The sequence below is a fragment of the Colias croceus genome, chromosome 13, assembly GCF_905220415.1.
Source record: "Colias croceus chromosome 13, ilColCroc2.1".
In the NCBI taxonomy this organism is placed as follows: Eukaryota; Metazoa; Arthropoda; class Insecta; order Lepidoptera; family Pieridae; genus Colias; species Colias croceus.
Genome location: NC_059549.1, coordinates 9,281,273 through 9,298,484, shown reverse-complemented (window position 1 = coordinate 9,298,484; position 17,212 = coordinate 9,281,273). Strand labels below are relative to the sequence as shown.

The 17,212-nt window shown below is 34.3% G+C and overlaps 1 protein-coding gene across 1 annotated transcript in view; it reads right to left on the bottom strand.

The window, feature by feature from the left end:
* Positions 1–460: 460 nt before the first annotated feature.
* LOC123696804 (protein TANC2) overlaps positions 461–17,212 on the bottom strand; it is a 149,925-nt gene continuing 133,173 nt past the window's right edge. The window contains exons 4-16 of the mRNA XM_045643169.1: positions 13,797–13,972; positions 13,275–13,419; positions 12,796–12,924; positions 12,308–12,439; positions 11,301–11,506; positions 9,723–11,169; positions 9,221–9,468; positions 8,483–8,768; positions 7,114–7,224; positions 3,490–3,647; positions 3,071–3,150; positions 2,649–2,883; positions 461–2,258 (exon numbers count right to left, since the gene is read on the bottom strand). Coding sequence (XP_045499125.1) covers positions 1,974–2,258; positions 2,649–2,883; positions 3,071–3,150; positions 3,490–3,647; positions 7,114–7,224; positions 8,483–8,768; positions 9,221–9,468; positions 9,723–11,169; positions 11,301–11,506; positions 12,308–12,439; positions 12,796–12,924; positions 13,275–13,419; positions 13,797–13,972 — 3,638 coding nt within the window. The 3' untranslated portion in view covers positions 461–1,973. The remainder of the gene's footprint in view (positions 2,259–2,648; positions 2,884–3,070; positions 3,151–3,489; positions 3,648–7,113; positions 7,225–8,482; positions 8,769–9,220; positions 9,469–9,722; positions 11,170–11,300; positions 11,507–12,307; positions 12,440–12,795; positions 12,925–13,274; positions 13,420–13,796; positions 13,973–17,212) is intronic.

Here is a 17,212-nt window from a genome sequence, read left to right as displayed (position 1 = left end):
GGAATCGTAACCGGGACCTTTCGGTTCTAGTTTAATGCGTTAATCACTGTACCAAAGAGGCAGTTAATAAAATTTTCTCTTTTTGAATTGAATCCATTACCTATTTTTTATATATGGACGATAAAAACCCATGGAGGGTTGTCGCGTAAAAACCACAGGACAGTTCTTTGTATATTATGATATATTATGTATTTAGATATAATTTACATATTATGTAATATCGACATGATTTTAAAAGAGCAACTATGGAGTTTCTTGCCGATTCTTCTCCATAGATCACTGCTTTCCGAATCGGTGGTAAATGTTAAAATAATTATGTACTTAATGACGATTCGAAAGTGCTACTAAATAGTAGTCTAATTGAATAAATGAATGTTTGAGTTTGAGTTTGAGTTTATTATTTCAGGCATATCCTATGTTATTTTTTAGGGTATAGGGTACGATAAATAAAAAACAAAAATCGAAGCAATGTGTAAAATGTATTCATAAATCATAATAATTATTTCTGTAACCACAGAAACTATTGTACTTAACAAAATCTTACAAGTCTACAGTTTTAATACAATTGTATGGGTTCTACATCAAAATTTGTCAGTCTTTTAAACATTTTCCAATTTGAATTTTATTATGAAGAGAAGTTAATTTGACATTCAAAATAATATATAGAGGATAAATAGCCTTCTTTTATGTATTAGATTATAAATATCAAACATTTTACTAACAAAATATGTTACAATACCACAAAATTTGTCATCATGCGTACAATTTATTACAAACTTAAGTAGTAATTGTTCGTCTTCAAACTTTATGAACGCTGTTTTTTTTTTAGAATTTAACCAATATTTTATTTATATTTCAGAATACGATTTCTGTCAGTGTCCATAAAATTTGGTATGAACTGTATTTTTAAATAAATAAAGAATATAGCAAGACAATAGGCACGCGAGTTTTACTCAAATGTATATTTAAATAATAACAATTCATTTAAAAATAAGTAAATTTGAAACTACCGTCATTTTCCAAACCTAAAATTGTTTATTGCATCAAATTTTAAAGCATCGAATAATAAATGGCAAGCGAAAATATATTCGAGTACTTATTAACTACATTTTTAAACTGTACATTATATGTAATACAATTTTAATAGGAAAAAATACTTATTTACATAAATGTCATTTGATCACATACAAGTCTAAACTAAAACGATTAAGTAATAATATTCAAAACACAAAAACTATCAAACTACGCTAAGTATGAGCCAGCACTCTGTAAAATATAAATATAAGACATACATTTATACAAAAATGTACTCTAAATATAATGGCTTAAGAACCAAAAAATAGACATAAATTACTACATACGATGACTCAAATCAATTCGTAATTTTTATAATATATAGACGAAAACTAGTTTCGTAAAATGATAAGCCAATTTTTTTTTAATTGAATATATGGATTACATTAAATTGGACATAGACAACAAACTAAAGGTACTAATAAAATTACCAAAAACATAACTGAAATTGTACAAATGCTAAAATTACAGTATATTTAAGTTTATTTTATTACATCTATTTTAAGTAATCGTTAAGAAAGTAACGCAAATTACAAATTGCGTGAATCAGAATAATGAAAAGATTTTATACATTAAATAATCGTATGCCTGGCATACGTTACATTTATTTCGTTCGTTTCGACTTTAAAATCTTCTATAGATAACACCATAATTCAGATGCTCGAATTTATAAATATTCTGTTCATACAGCTCTGCCATTTTGTACTATCATAATACAATATCAACCACACAGAGTAAATATATTTTATTAAAATAGTTTCTCAAATTCGAATTTAAAATATTAAAGCCACTTCACACCGATACAAACTTTATTAAGGCAACTACAAACAGATTAAAGCCCAATCAAACCGACTATCTCTTTCTAATAAACTGCGATTGTAAAGGCCGAATTACACGTATTAAGGCATGTTCAAACTGATGCTATCATAGTTCCTCATGGAGCGCGTTTCCAAGTTATGAGTCGTGTTCATTCTAGACAGTATTTCCTGTTGTAAAGCCTTTAACGTTCTAGTAGCGGAGAGGTCAGTAGGTGGCGCTAGTAGGAGAGCTCTACGGGCGTGTGGGAGGGCGTCTGCGGGTTTGTTAAGGGCGAGTATAGCGCGAGACATTGCGTAGGCGCATTCGAACGCGTTTGGGCGTAGTACAGAGGCCCGGGCTGCTAGGTCTAGCGCTTCAGAGGGCTCCTGTGGAATAAAAGATATATTATAGGTTATTGTGTGTTTAATGATATGTTATTTAGTTTATTATGTAGTTTTATGTAGTGATTACTTTTTTAATCCTGTAAAGATATACACTAATTTGATATTTCAATATAATTGTATTCATTATATTATTCTATTATAATATTTAAGATATAAAGAAAGCTAACAGAACAGTTATTGGAATGGCATATAATCTATCTGTAACATGTTTGAACCAATGGATTCAGAAGTTTTTGCGTGCAAAGCGGATAAACATTTATCCTCACCTCATAGAACCCAGTTATTGAGTTTAAACATAAAAAACAAAAACAAATATAGGTAGTTGAAACGTTACAAATAAACGCAATCTTATCAAAATATTATTATACTCACGTTAAGTTTCCGCTTACACCTAGACAAGTTAAGCAGCAAATTAGTCTTAAGTTGTACAAACGCAGCCACATGTTCACTCGGTACGGGCTGAGTGCCCGGTGTAGTGAGTCCCTCGTCACTTATCAACGGGTTGATCTTCTTCAACGCATATTGGTACCTATGTGCAGCTTCAGAGGGTCTATTTTTGCGGTAGAGGAGATTGCCGTCCTCTAGGAGCTTGTTTAGGAGGATTAGCCTGTGGATTATAAGTTAATGTATTAGAAAAAAAAATTTTTTTGCGTTTATTTAGTTGTGTATAAGATGAATAGTGAATACGTAGTATCTTTAAATATATGTGTCTTGGTCATGTGTTCGATTTGATTTTTATAATATTTGAAATTTAAATAATTTGTAGTAGTGTCGTTTGGTATTAAAATACTTACATAAATTCTGGTTTGCCTGATGCCATTACCCATGTCGTGGGTCCGAGTTTCGCTCCTTTCCTCAAAAAACAATTTACCACCTGCAATCAACAAAGAACAATTAATCTATATTATATGACTCATATTTACATAATTTCGGCAAGTAGTAAAATTAATTCAGTACAGTTACTTTAAATCAAACGTAAAACTTAGTTTTAATCGTATTACTATTATTAGGTACTTATGAGGTAAGAAAACTTCATATAATTCAAAGTTACTATTTTTAATTGAAACCTTATTAACTTATACAACGTATAACATCTTAGGGAAAATAATATAATGAATAAATCGCGTTTAAATTCCGTTAAAAAATCTTTAATTTCTAAACTTATTATTTGTCAACTTTTTTTTTATATTGTTAACCTTTTAAATATACTCACAGCAACATTCCTCTGTCCGATCGCCCGGTCCAACGGCCTAAGACCGCTATGGTCGACCTTTTCTAGAGAAGCACCACGTTCTAACAACATCTCGACCAGGTCCGCCGGTCCTCCGCACGCTAGACCGAGGGGAGTACGACCGTTGCCGTCGGGTTGGTCTGCAAGAGAATTTTGGACTTTAAATACACACAAGTAAAGGATGTTTTTAAACGACTTCAAAAAAAGGAGGAGGTTATCAATTCGGCCGGTATGTGTTTTTTTTTATGTATGTACACCGATTACTCAGAGGTTTCCGAACCGATTTATTTGATTCTTTTTTTGTTCGATGCAGGATGGTGTCAAATTGGTCCCATAAATTTTAATTATAATTATATATTATATATTAATTTAATATATTCGGATAGGCACAGTAGTTTTTATTTTATGAGCATTTTTGTCTGTATTTGTAAATGTTGCAAGTGCAAGTTTGAAGTCGGTTGTTTTTAACGCAGTCATCACTTGTTAAGTTACAGGATGGAAAATGATGCAGATGGATAAGGTACACTTAAAATAATAAAAGCGTTGTGTTTAGGGATTATGAGAAAAGTGATAAAGGAACGAATTATTATAATTATAGAATAAATCAAGGAGTAAACATATTATATTTTTATAAAAAAACTAATAAATTTATAATTCTAAAAAATCAGTTTATAACTACATCATTATTACAATATTTAGAAAATTAAAAGATAGTAAATATATTTTCTATTTACATATAATATTGGTATACATGTATTTTTTACTTATTTTTCACTACTGTTATAATAATATGAGTTTTACTAACCGATGTTAACCTATTCCTAACAGCATCATGCTTCAAATGCGCTTATAATAGAATACCACTTCAATAAATAGAGCCAGGCCAGCCAAAGCTGAACCCAGTAAAGGGCGGCAAATTTAAAAAATATGGACCTGGTAACATCGGCTTTAGTAGGGAAAAAACATTTTGATACTTTTGATATACATAAAGGTAATCATAGTATATATGAACATTAGGTACACAACGCAGCAGGATTTAAACGTTATTAAAGCAAACGATTTGAACCGTTTTCAACAAAACTGACAACTAACTACGCAGAAACGCCGTGATGACATTCCATAGTGTGGCCGCTACAAAAAACACTGGGTTCAGCTTTGGCTGGCCAGACTCTACAGGGTGTCACGGATGTCCTATCGTAGGCCTAATGGAGCATATAGTGTTTAACCTTCTGATGCTGTAAAAAATATTTAAAAAATCCGGTCGTGCAGGAAAAATTATCTTACAACTTTTCAATAAACTTTGTGTTCGTAACCCTAACTACGCGGATCATACTCGCGAGCGTTATACATAAGCGGTCATTGACCTCGAACGCAATGCTTAATTTCGAACCTCGAAAATAAATACCTACTGTTTGGATAATATTTTTTAGAGTATACGAGACAAATACACAAGTACACTATCGTTATTCGTTACCAAAAAAAACGAAACGAAAATTTACCTACTTAGTACCATCGCCTTCTGACCGCACCCTTTTTATACTTAATCATATTTTAATCTTTACTTAGTTTTTTTATTTAGATACATGCGTATCAATTATTTAATTTATTTTTGTACAATGATATTGAAATAAGGTACATACCAACTTGTAGAAATTTCAGCATACAACATGCAGTAGGTAGTACCTAGGTACCTATCACACACACTAAACACACCTTCACAACATACCTACTAAAGCACCCGTACTCAAACTCAAACATTTTAATACTCCACGTTCGTATAATACCTAGGACATTACCGACTCAGAAACTCACAAATGAAACACAGAAAACGGCAAAAAGCAAACGATAGCAACTTGACACCGAAAGATAAAACAAGCGACTGACAAAAATTCATTTAAAATTATAAAATTATAAAAACTTCAATAATAATACGAATAAACGTACAATGCGAGTTTAGGGATTCGTAGGGAAATGTTTGTAAAAATACCTTTAATAAGAATGATTTAGAAATTAGAATACATAATAATATCTGTTCCTTTCAACTTTTGCTAGATGAAACTCAATAATTAAAATATGGCGCCTAATCTAGATTAGAGTATAAATAGCAACTTAAGGTACCTAAATACCTATTAAATAATAATATTATTTCCCAGCATAAATTTCACATTAAATATGATTGTGTTTTTTCATTTTTAGTTACAAAAGAAAATTGAAAGTAAATAATAAAAAGATAAGTAAAATAAAATATTAAATAAACACGGAACCGTATTTTTAAAAGGCGGCATTTCACAAACGAAACGGGGCGTTACCTTTGAAAAGACACCGCCGCCGGCACGTGTAAGCGTCCGCGCATTTTAATAATTGCACAAATTTTGTTAAATTGTTAGTTCTCCACCAAACGTCTTAGCGTAATGGCTGTGATAGATCTGCGCGGGAGATTCGGGGTCGTTACTCGTTAGTCGAAATTCTTATTTTGTGTTTATAATAATCAGTTAAAGTTATTAAAGCAGTTGTTGCATAAATCCATGATAATACATTAATTAAGTATTTACGAGATTTTCTTATGTTACTTAGTTATTTTAAGAAGTGATTGATATTTGGAGTACCTAGTAGGTATAATATTTAATACATTATGTAATATTTGTTTACCTTCGTCACTCATCATTCGTCATCATTGTGCATTAAGTACCTATTACGAATTACGATCCTGTGATTCCTGTGCATGATAATCGGGTGAGTGTTTGCATTTTGAAACCGTTGATTTCACAGAGGTTGATTTCTTCTGGTAAATATGACACCGTGTGCATGTAATTGGTGTTTACGACACATCTACCTAATTACGAAAAATCATAAGTAAAACATACTTTCTATTTCTTAAATCAAAGTATTATTATTCATTTTCACTAATAATTATTAATTTAATAGCTTTAACCCAAATGGAAAATAGGGTAAGGTCGTATAATTATCAATAATTATTAATACTTAAGACTTATTTTATTAAATAAATAAATTTATTATTTAGCTTTCACAACTCAGTAGGTTTTATTAGTTATGACAATAATTATTTTGTCAGTAATCTTAATTAACTACGTAGGTACAGGTAGTTGTTATGACTTACGAGTTTGAGGGAGTCGTACTTTATTTTTATCGTTATGAAACTTTGATAAATATTTTTTTTGTTGTTTACGGAACGTGTAGGATTAAAATAATATGTTAAAAGTAAAAAGTATTAAAAGAGCTCGACCGCGGTCAGTTTCAGTTTCAGTTTTTTTTTGTAAAATAAACGATTATTTTTGTATGTGTTTTGTATACTCTAAAAAATATTATCCAAACAGTAGGTATTTATTTCCGAGGTTCGAGGTTAAGCATAGCGTTCGAGTCCGCGTTCGGTCAATGACCGCTTATGTATAACGCTCCGCGTATGATCCGCGTAGTTAGGGTTACGAACACAAAGTTTATTGAAAAGTTGTAAGATAATTTTTCCTGCACGACCGGATTTTTTAAATATTTTTTACAGCATCAGAAGGTTAAACACTATATGCTCCATTAGGCCTACGATAGGACGTCCGTGACACCCTGTATATGCTCGAGTTGGAGTATACTGACCAATAGCAGCGCCCTTATCGAGCAGCACGGTGACGGCGGCGTGGCGCGCGCGCAGCGCGGCCCAGCCCAGCGCGCACACGCCGTCCGCGTCGCACGCCGCGGGGTCCGCGCCTGGAGCAACATTATTATTAGTTACTAGCTTCCGCCCGCGACTCCGTCCGCGCGGATGTCGGTCTTTGCGTGGATGGTTTATTTCTCCATTTTGAGTAACTCGGACAATGACATCTTATAAATATCTATTGGACCCAAATACGGCTAGGTCTATAATAATACGGAACGTGTGTTCGCGGTACCTACTACAGAACAACGTCTATGGATAACTGAAAAATTGAGATTAATTTTTTTTCTACGTATTTTTCCAGGATAAAAAGTATCCTATTTTACGCCCAGGATAATAAGGTATAATTATACCAAGTTTCATCGAAATCGAACCGGTAGTTTTCACGTGATGTCTTCACATACAGACAGACAGACAGACAGACAGACAGACAGACAGACAGACAAAAATTTTTTAATCACATATTTGGGTTTGGTATCGATCCAGTAACACCCCCTGCTATTTATTTTTTCAATATTTTTAATGTACAAAATTGACCCTTCTACAGATTTATTATATGCAATAGATTAAGTACTAAATTAGTAAAAAATGGCCTCGCAGCCCGCAGGGCTCGCGAAACTTTGTCTTGCGCCGCCATTGTCAACACAAAAAAAATGTGTGCATGTACTAGTGTACACACGTAAGAAGTGAAACTTCTTTATGACCTTATTTTTCAAAAAATAATTTACTATATGCAACTTTACAGAATTACGTCGAATCAAGCGTGGTAAGAATAAAAAAAGATGGCGCGTAACGGAAAAATGTCAAGCGTAACGAAAAAATGTTACACTAAATTTTTTTCCAACCCCGATAAAGAATTTTTACTTCATTAAAAAGTTATCAAGCAAAACAACGATATATATGTAATATGGGTAACAGCAACATGATAATTCAATATTTTGACAATTAAACAGCATGTTAACGTTATATTATTAATTAACGTTATATGCATACTAGCTCGTGAGCTAGTATGCATATATGCACGGGCGAAGCCGCGGGCCGTGGCCCGCTTTGTCTAAAACCAAATAAATTATATACTAAAACCTTCCTCTTGAACCACTCTATCTATTAAAAAAACCGCATCAAAATCCGTAACGTAGTTTTAAAGATTTAAGCATACAAAGGGACATAGGGACAGAGAAAGCGACTTTGTTTTATACTATGTAGTGTTTATCGCTTATAATGTAAACGTAACGCTTAGAATCGAGAGGTCTGTCAATAGAGTATCCGTATTTCAAAAATGTTTTAGAATTCAAATGTAATATAACTCACAATGCGCCAACAGCATTTCCAAAACATCAGCATGTCCCTCTGCAGCAGCCAAAATCAACGGGTTCTTCCCCCCCGACCCCGATACATCCGCCCCAGAGTCCAATAATCTCAACACTAGTGCTGTCCTCCCGTTTTTACTCGCTAACGCAAGTGGTGACATCTGTCGAGCGTTTAGAGAGTACGGTGTAGCTCCTCGGATAAGTAAAGCGTCAGCGATTGCAGCATGGCCGGTGGAACACGCTGCTGTTAGAGCTGTTTCCCCTGTGACTGGGCAGATGCCGTCCGGCTGGAAGAAGAAAACATTAGTTAAATATAAAAAAAATGAAATTTTATGAAAAGCGATCTCACTTTCGTATGCAATGATCTAAATGCTATAAACTAGTCAGCGATCCCGGTTTCGTATGCAGAATTCGAGGACATAAATAACTACGCTTCGTTACTCGGTAAAAATCTATGGTAAAATAAAAAAGTGGTCGAGCAATTTTGGAACAATTTAAGAAAGATAGATAGTTTGCTATCTAATCAAACGGAGTTGAGGTTTAATTTTATTTTTTTTACATTAAATAGCATGTACAGAAAAGTATAATGTCTACATATATTATTGGCACATCATTATCATCATAATCGAAGTTATGTATATGTTTTTATTTGCGTTTGCATCAAGATCTTTTCATCTTTTTCCCTTATAAAAAAAACCCTACTTTTTTATATTCACAATTAAATGACAAATACACTTACAATCAACTCAGCAGTGTCCAGCAAATACTCCACGATATCCAAATGACCGTTTTGCGCGGCAGCTATCAACGCGTGTCTCGCACCGGGCACTAATTGTTCAATGTTGCTATCATCTATTTCTATCGAGTTCCTATCGTCCTTGCCGGTCTGGCAACCCAGGAGGTAGATCACTGTGTCCCTGTGACCGTTTTTCGCTGCGTGCACTAATGGCGTTTGTTCAGCTGTGTCCGTGTGGCTTAGGGAGGCACCTAAAAGAAATACATGGTCATGAGAGAGAAAGAAAGTGACAATAAATAACGTCGTCAACTTGGAACAACATGAGATGACAACCAATTTAGACGATGATTTATTATATTTAACTAGAGACCAACTGATAGTTGTATCTAATGCAAAATTAAATTAAATAACATTGTATAAAAATTCAACACAAACTTCTGTATTATGTAGAATGAGGCAAGAAATATATCCAATAAGATAATATTGTGTCTAAAAGAGTATTTACCTGAAGCAATAAGCATCCTCGCAACATCAGTGTGTCCTCGTTGACAGGCCAAAGACAGTGCAGTGCATCCTTGAGAATTAGTCATTTCTAAATCAGCTCCAAACTCAATCAGCAATCCTACCATTGCTATTATCCCTTGATACGCATACATACACAGCAATGGAGCATTTCCTAAACATGCCGTGATTTGATTGGGCGAACCCCCAGCCAATAGCATTAGTCTAGAAACTTTCACATTCGGCGTATAAATATTCCTCAAATTGGCTATCGCTTCGCCAACATTGGCAGCGCTCGATGCAACCATCGTGGCTTGCAAATCTCTAGGACATAATCCTAACTGTGCTGGGCCAAGATTTCTGTACATATGAGCTTTTAATATATGGTGACCGAGTTCCATAGATTTTTCTGGATCTAAAGGTGCTTGAACTCGCGATAAGCGGAAGGCGATGCCGCAATGTCCAGCTCTTAAGTCGCAGAGGAATTTAGAGCTCTCATTGTCATCTCGACGGATAAGCCATTCCCTGAAGGAAGGATGGAAGAACATGTATGTATTGTCGATGCGTTTTACGAGGAAGTCGGATAGACTTTCGAATCTGTGACAGAATTCTTCCCAGGGTAGGAACGTGTCGACTAATAAGGAATTTACGGAATAGTATATTTCTACTAATGTTAAGGGATATAATGCAGCGAGGCAAACGCTTAAAATGTGGGTCACTTTTTCAAATGACTGGACGGTGGGGAATCGCAGATTGAACTGCAACAGGAATATTTGGGCAAGCGATATTGGAACGACCTTATAGTTAGTCGATTTAATGACAATATGGCTTTGTTCTAAAAGATCTAGGACGAGTTTCAGGAATAAAAAGGAGCCTTGACTCAAATGGAGTACGTATTGAGCGAATTTCATAACTGGGTTATGTACTCCTTCCGATTTTCCGGTCGAGCTCTTGACATTTGTCTCTATAATTGGAGCAGCTTGAACTCTTGCGTTGAAATATTCAAGCAAATCTTTATTAACGTTATCCGATTCGTCCAAACTTATTCTGGTATACGGTAATTGTTTTGTGAGCTCTAAAAACTGTGTTCGTATAGTTGCCACAATTTTGAGCCATGAAGGCATTTCAGGGACGTGTCTAGAGAGGAAAGAAGCAATCGTGTAGCCGTGGTCTGGTCTATGGTATTCTGCTTCACATAAACCATCGACAAGGATGATGCTATTTGTGGAATCTATGCTTCCATTTCTTCGTAGAGAAGTTAGAGGTTCAATGATTCCTCTTACAAAAGCTAAGTCTGGATCTGCGATACATTCTTTTAACGAGAGACAGGCCAAAAGATGCGCTTCACTAAGTAAGTGTTCTCTGTAAGCTTGTAGTCTGGGCGCTTGACAGAGCTGAGCCGCTAAGGAATGTACAAATTCACCTACTAAACATGTACTATTGTTGTCAGCCTGAAACAAATAAATTAGGTACCATTAGAAAATCTATACAATGTATATTATATTGAATGGTATAACATAGTGATAACTTGATAGCAAAAATAAACCTTCTTTAAATTGAAATAAGATTCATAATAGCTCACCTGACAGAAATGATAAGCTACAACTTGCGAGGCTAGCTGTGTGACCATCCCTGCGGCTATTTCTTCTGGCAGCATTTCTCTAATATCAGACTGTTCTCTTAATTCTTCGTATTCGAAATTCCTCTTGCGACCGAAGCAGGAGTATTCAACTAGTTGTAGTATTAATGCTGTTTTACCGGTCCCTGGACATCCTGAGATCAGTATACCTAGAAAAGAGAATTCCATGTATAGAGTTAGTTTGTTTTAGATGACATTAAATTGGCTCTTGTCTTAGAACAACAGAGTATGTATAAATATTAATATTGTTATATATAGTTTCTAGAAGAGAAGTATGATAATTAATCTAGTTATAAGCACGGTAATTGTGACTGCTGCAATATATTTAAAACGGATGATCCTTATAAACATTGATTTGAGTATGTTATTGCAGTTTTTATTACAAGGTACTGTATAATCAATTGCTGAATGAATAAATCATCCTTGTTAATGTTTTCCCATATTTATTTCAGAGGTATGTCTTTTGATTGGTTAGTGGTTACGCTTTCTGAGTTATGAAGTCGCTGTGACCCCATTTTGTGGAGATTTCTGCTTGACCCAACCGGTAGGATTTCAACCCAATGTATAATTAAAGAATGTGAGTTGATAAAAACCAAGCAACAATTAATAAAACATCTTTTTCAGATTAAGAGGATTTTGTAAAAGACCAAAATAGCTCAATCGTTATGTTCATATTAAATACTAGCTGTGTTCCGCGGTTTCACCCGCATTGCTCCGCTCTTGTTGGTCTTAGCGTGATGATATATAGCCTATAGGCTTCCTCGATAAATGGGCTATCTAACACCGAAATAATTTTTCAAATCGGAGTTAGTAGTTCCAGTAGTAGTTCCTGAGATTAGCGCGTTCAAACAAACAAAGAAACAAAGATTTGAGAGGATGGTACGAAGAGATCAATGATTTGGCTTACATTTAACCATTGTTTGCGCTATTAAAATAATCATTTTAATTACCTGAAGCGCTAGATTCTAGAGCTTTCTCCATGTCCCTCATGAGCCACTGTCTCCCAGAGAATGCTGTCGTGTCATCTGTAGACGGCACTTCGAAGAACAACGGTCGTAATGTTAGTTGTGGGGTTGGGTGAACTGGAAGGTAATAAATTGATGTCATTAAGAATGCTAGGAAGTATTTAAAAAAGGTTTAATAAGTGTATTTATGATATAGGTATAATAGTGCATTTGTGAGGTATAGAGCGAAATATAATTTTTTCTAGTTTACCTACTGACCTATGGTTATTAATGTCGTATCTGGTCAATTCTTTTTGTCGTCTTCAAGGATCGAACTTAATATTATTCGAGAAAGAGAATATATCATTATTAAATTTAAGGCTTTTCCTTTCAAAATTAGCTTTAGATTCGGGCATATATTGGAGTAGCCATGATTTTAGAATTGCCTGTGTACCATTATTTATATAAAATACGGTGTTCATTTTCGTGTTTACCTTTTTTAAGTTCAGAAGAGGAAGAAGATGCTTTACTGCTGACTCTTGCAGACCGTCTTGCTGCAGTCTTCCTGGTTTTAAAGAAACCAGACGACATGCGTGTTAGCTCCTCTCGACCATTTTGTAGTGCTATATTAAATAAATAATAATACACGATTAATTTACAATATAACAATGATATTGATAATATTTAATGGATAGGTCACCATTTCAATATATTTGAAAATATGAATACAATTTAATTTAATTGTTTGGTTTTATTTATATTGCGATTTGACTTACTCAAAAGCTTTTTGGATGTAAAATATGATGTAATGAGATGATTTTTCAGTTATGATGTAGATAAATTTGCATTTAAACAACTTTTGTGCTAACTTATTTCTCCTGTGATTCTTCTCTGTTCTTTGTGAGTTTCATCTTAAAAGGTTTCTTTCAGAAAATGAATTCTAGGTAGTTACTATATATATCTTGGTACTAACTTGTGACGGAATGTCGTCTACTGCCCGGACTAGAGGAGGAGCAATTGCTGGCAGCTGATAGGGACATAGATGCGAGAGATCCTAGCGAGTCCCTGCCGAGGGGGGTGGCTGCGTCCACTTCTGAGGACCCCGTTAGGGTTGACACCTGAAAGTTAATTTTATTATAAATTAATTAAAATTCTTGGTAAGTTTAACTTTATAGTATCCACAATATAAAATTATAGGGTTCTTTTACGTTTTGATAGTTTTGTGTTGTCGAGTAAATCATTATGAAAAAGATTGTAGCTTCATTAGATAAACTTCGAAGACAATAAAATTACTTCGATAGTTAATTACATTAATTGTACTACGTGGATGTGAGTATCGTAAAGCACAAAATATTGTATCCATAAAATAATAATTGATCACTAATTTCTATTAAATATTTAAAACTACGTCCAGTCTACTGAGTTGTAGGTACTTGTAAAAGTTGTGTAGTTGTAGTGTGCTCTCTATTAAACAATAATAAACATGAATACAAACCGGACTAGTATTATGCGAGGCAAGTGTATGGGCATCCAGGGACGCAAGAGACGTACAACTGTCCCTAGATTTGTTCCTGGACCCCCTTCGCTCGCCGAGCAACAAGCCAAGCCGCATGTACAAGTCATTCTGCCGTCTGGACTCATAGCCTTGCTTTATGTGACCGCCTTCGTCATCTAGAACAAAATATATATTGTAATTATATGTAACAAGTGTGTCATGCATCACACATCATGCTTTCAACGCAAATAATTATGTACAAAATAATCCGTCTCACACCACACATCATGCCGTCAAATTCATGCAAACAAAAACCTAATGATGAGTTTTAACACGTAAAAGTAAGCGTGAACGCCCCGTGTTAGGTGATGCATGTCAAGCATGCTTGTGCATCCAGGCTTGTCACAAGCTTTCAATTACGTGTGTAGCCACCGTAACGGCCGTAAATATGGTATGATTGATGTTCTAAAGGTTTATACTTTCTCATATTTGATTTTTAAATCAGCTAAGCTGTGGGATTATGTACAGGAAGTGAAGCTTAGAAAAGCTTTTTCTTTGGTAGGTAAATAAGTGAGGGAATTTCTGTATTTGTATAATAATTATGGGAAGCTAAAGTTTTCTAATTCGCAGAGTACTAATTAATTGTTATAATGTCGCTTTTTGTTATCACTTATCAACTCTTTTTATAGGGTCATCTTAATTGGAGTTACTATAAAAGTAAGTATATCCAAACGATTAAATTAATGTTTTAAATAATGATCTAATATCATAACAAACGTTGTTGTAGGTACGCACTAACTAACCCAAGGAAAGTTTAAAGTAATTTTTTCGAGTACAAACATTACAAAATACAAATCATTTACCAAAAATATTCAGTCCCTATGTAGATAATATAAAACAACATGAATAATTTAAATAACTTTGCATAAATTTACCAAAAACCAAAATGTGCCTCATTTCCGAGTCCCAAGTTCTTGCCAATTACTTTTTATGCAGTCGAAAGGCAAATTGAAGTAAAAAGTAAGATTGAAAAGGAAACGCTGGTCGTCTGTGACGTCACCGACACCTGCGCATTGCGTGGGAATCGCTTGGCGGACATGATACTTAAATATATGGGATCGACGCGATGGGATTGGTATATAAGTATTATGTAGGAACGACTTTAGGTAGAGATTTTGGTATTATGTGAATCCCTAATATATTATTAATATTATAAATGCGAAAGTAACTCTGTCTGTCTGTCTGTTACGCTATCCCGCTTAAACCTCTTAACCGATTTTGATGAAATTTGGCACAGACAATTTTTAGACCCTGAGAAAGAACTTAGGCTACCTTTTATTGCGAAATACCACCACCACGGGTGAAGCCGGGGCTGACCGCTAGTAGTATATAACTTTGTTTGCGAGTTTGCTTTCTGAATGTTGTAGGAGATGAATTATGCATATAGTATTCGTATGTTTCGTAAATATATTATTTCAGCAGTTTAAACAAACGTCTCAAACAGACAAATAGATAAAGATTCTATCACGTCATTATAGTAAGAAAATCTAAAATAAAAGATATAGATCAGAAAATGGGACAGTTTTTTCGCTAATTATAACTAGGTACCTAATTTAATTTTTACTCTCATCTCTATTTCATTATTTTTTATTTAGTATTATATTCATATAGTTTTCAATACATAATATAAAAGTTTAACATTGAATATATAAAGGCTTCGAAGCTTGAATACGTGGGAGTGTGATAACATCCCATACACAGTCTGTAGTGACTACATGTCATGTTACATTGTTTACGCGGCGTTTGATGAGAAACTGTTCTTATATTATACATTTATGTATGTTTTTTGTTATGAGACAATGTGGTTGTTGCTAAGTTCCATTTATTATAAAAAATATTAAAACTTATTAACTCATAACCGCATAACCCCGGTCGGGCGAAAATAAAAGTAAAAATACAGCCAAAGGCGACAACTACTTTGCTGAATAAGAAAGTGGCTTTCTAGAAAATCTTTTAAGAAAGGTAGAATTTTTGAGTTTATTCTTTCTAAAAATCAGTGACCTTCTGTGATCTTTATACAAAATCTCAATTTTTAAATATCTATATCTGCTTTCAAATCATGCAAACAAAAATGTCTACAAACATACAAATATGCATTGACCGCATTTTTAAAGATTTTTATAAACACTTCGAAAGCAATAACATAAACTCGTGCGCCTCTTATCGCGAATTGTCATTTCTGTCAATTGAACTGCGCCGTCACTTGTCAACCAAAGAAAGCACTTTTATCTGAGTGTTTCACGAATAAATCCATGTATATACGAATGAAGAATAGGGTAAGGATACACGTGCCTTGAAAATTATTAAAATATGGGATGAGGGATATGGGATAAATCAGCAAGACGTTTAGGGACTCAGGATAATTAATAAAACGGTTTATTACTTTCAGAGACTTTCTATAACTAACTCGGTAGGTCTGTGATTGTCTATAACAAGGTATTACCACAGTATTAGTATGGTTTGTTAGACTGTAGTATTACGTACTAACTCTTTGTAATAAAAGTATGTAGTAAGTATATATATTCTTAATATATATAAACCTCGTGTCACAATGTTTGTCCTGAATGGACTCCTAAACCACTTAACCGATTATAATAAAATTCGCACACCATGTGCAGTTCGATCCAACTTGAGAGATAGGATAGTTTAAATCTCAAATCGTTTTAGAGAAAGCGGGCGAAGTCGCGGGCGGTAAGCTAGTAGATATATAAGTAAGCATAGAGGTTCTTTGCAATTTAACATATAGCGTGCTGCATGATAAGCTTTACGCATTTTTCTGGAATTAATCACTCTAATTTCCCATAAATTACAATCTTTCCTTTTGGAAATTTAGCGTAAGTGCCCTTACGCACTAGCGGTTAACCGCGGGGGCGGCTAACCGCGCGGTTAGCCGCTTTTCCATTTTAATATGTAACCGCTTTTATGATTAGTGCGTACAATCATAAGCGGTTGCATATTAAAATGGGAAAGCGGCTATTCGCGCGGTTAGCCGCCCCCGCGGTTAACCGCTAGTGCGTAAGGGCACTAAGAGATGGATCTTTAAACTTTAACATCAGCTACATTTAAAGATACGCCTAAAAGATAAAACACATACTAAAGAAACTTTATAAGCTAACGGTGTCATGTCACTTGTCAAGTAGAAGGAGTAGAAGTTATAATTGTAGAAGTGTCAAAGGTCTCACGTTGACCTTAGGGGCGTGGTTGAATAGTTTTTGGACCTCTAGTTACTGACAAAGCATGAGCAGGCAATGTAGGTAGTTTAAAGGGCTCATGATTGATGAGTTAAATAAAAGGGGACTGAATAGTTTTGAAATTTGAATTAATTTTTAAACTACTTTTTAAGAATTATGCAAGGG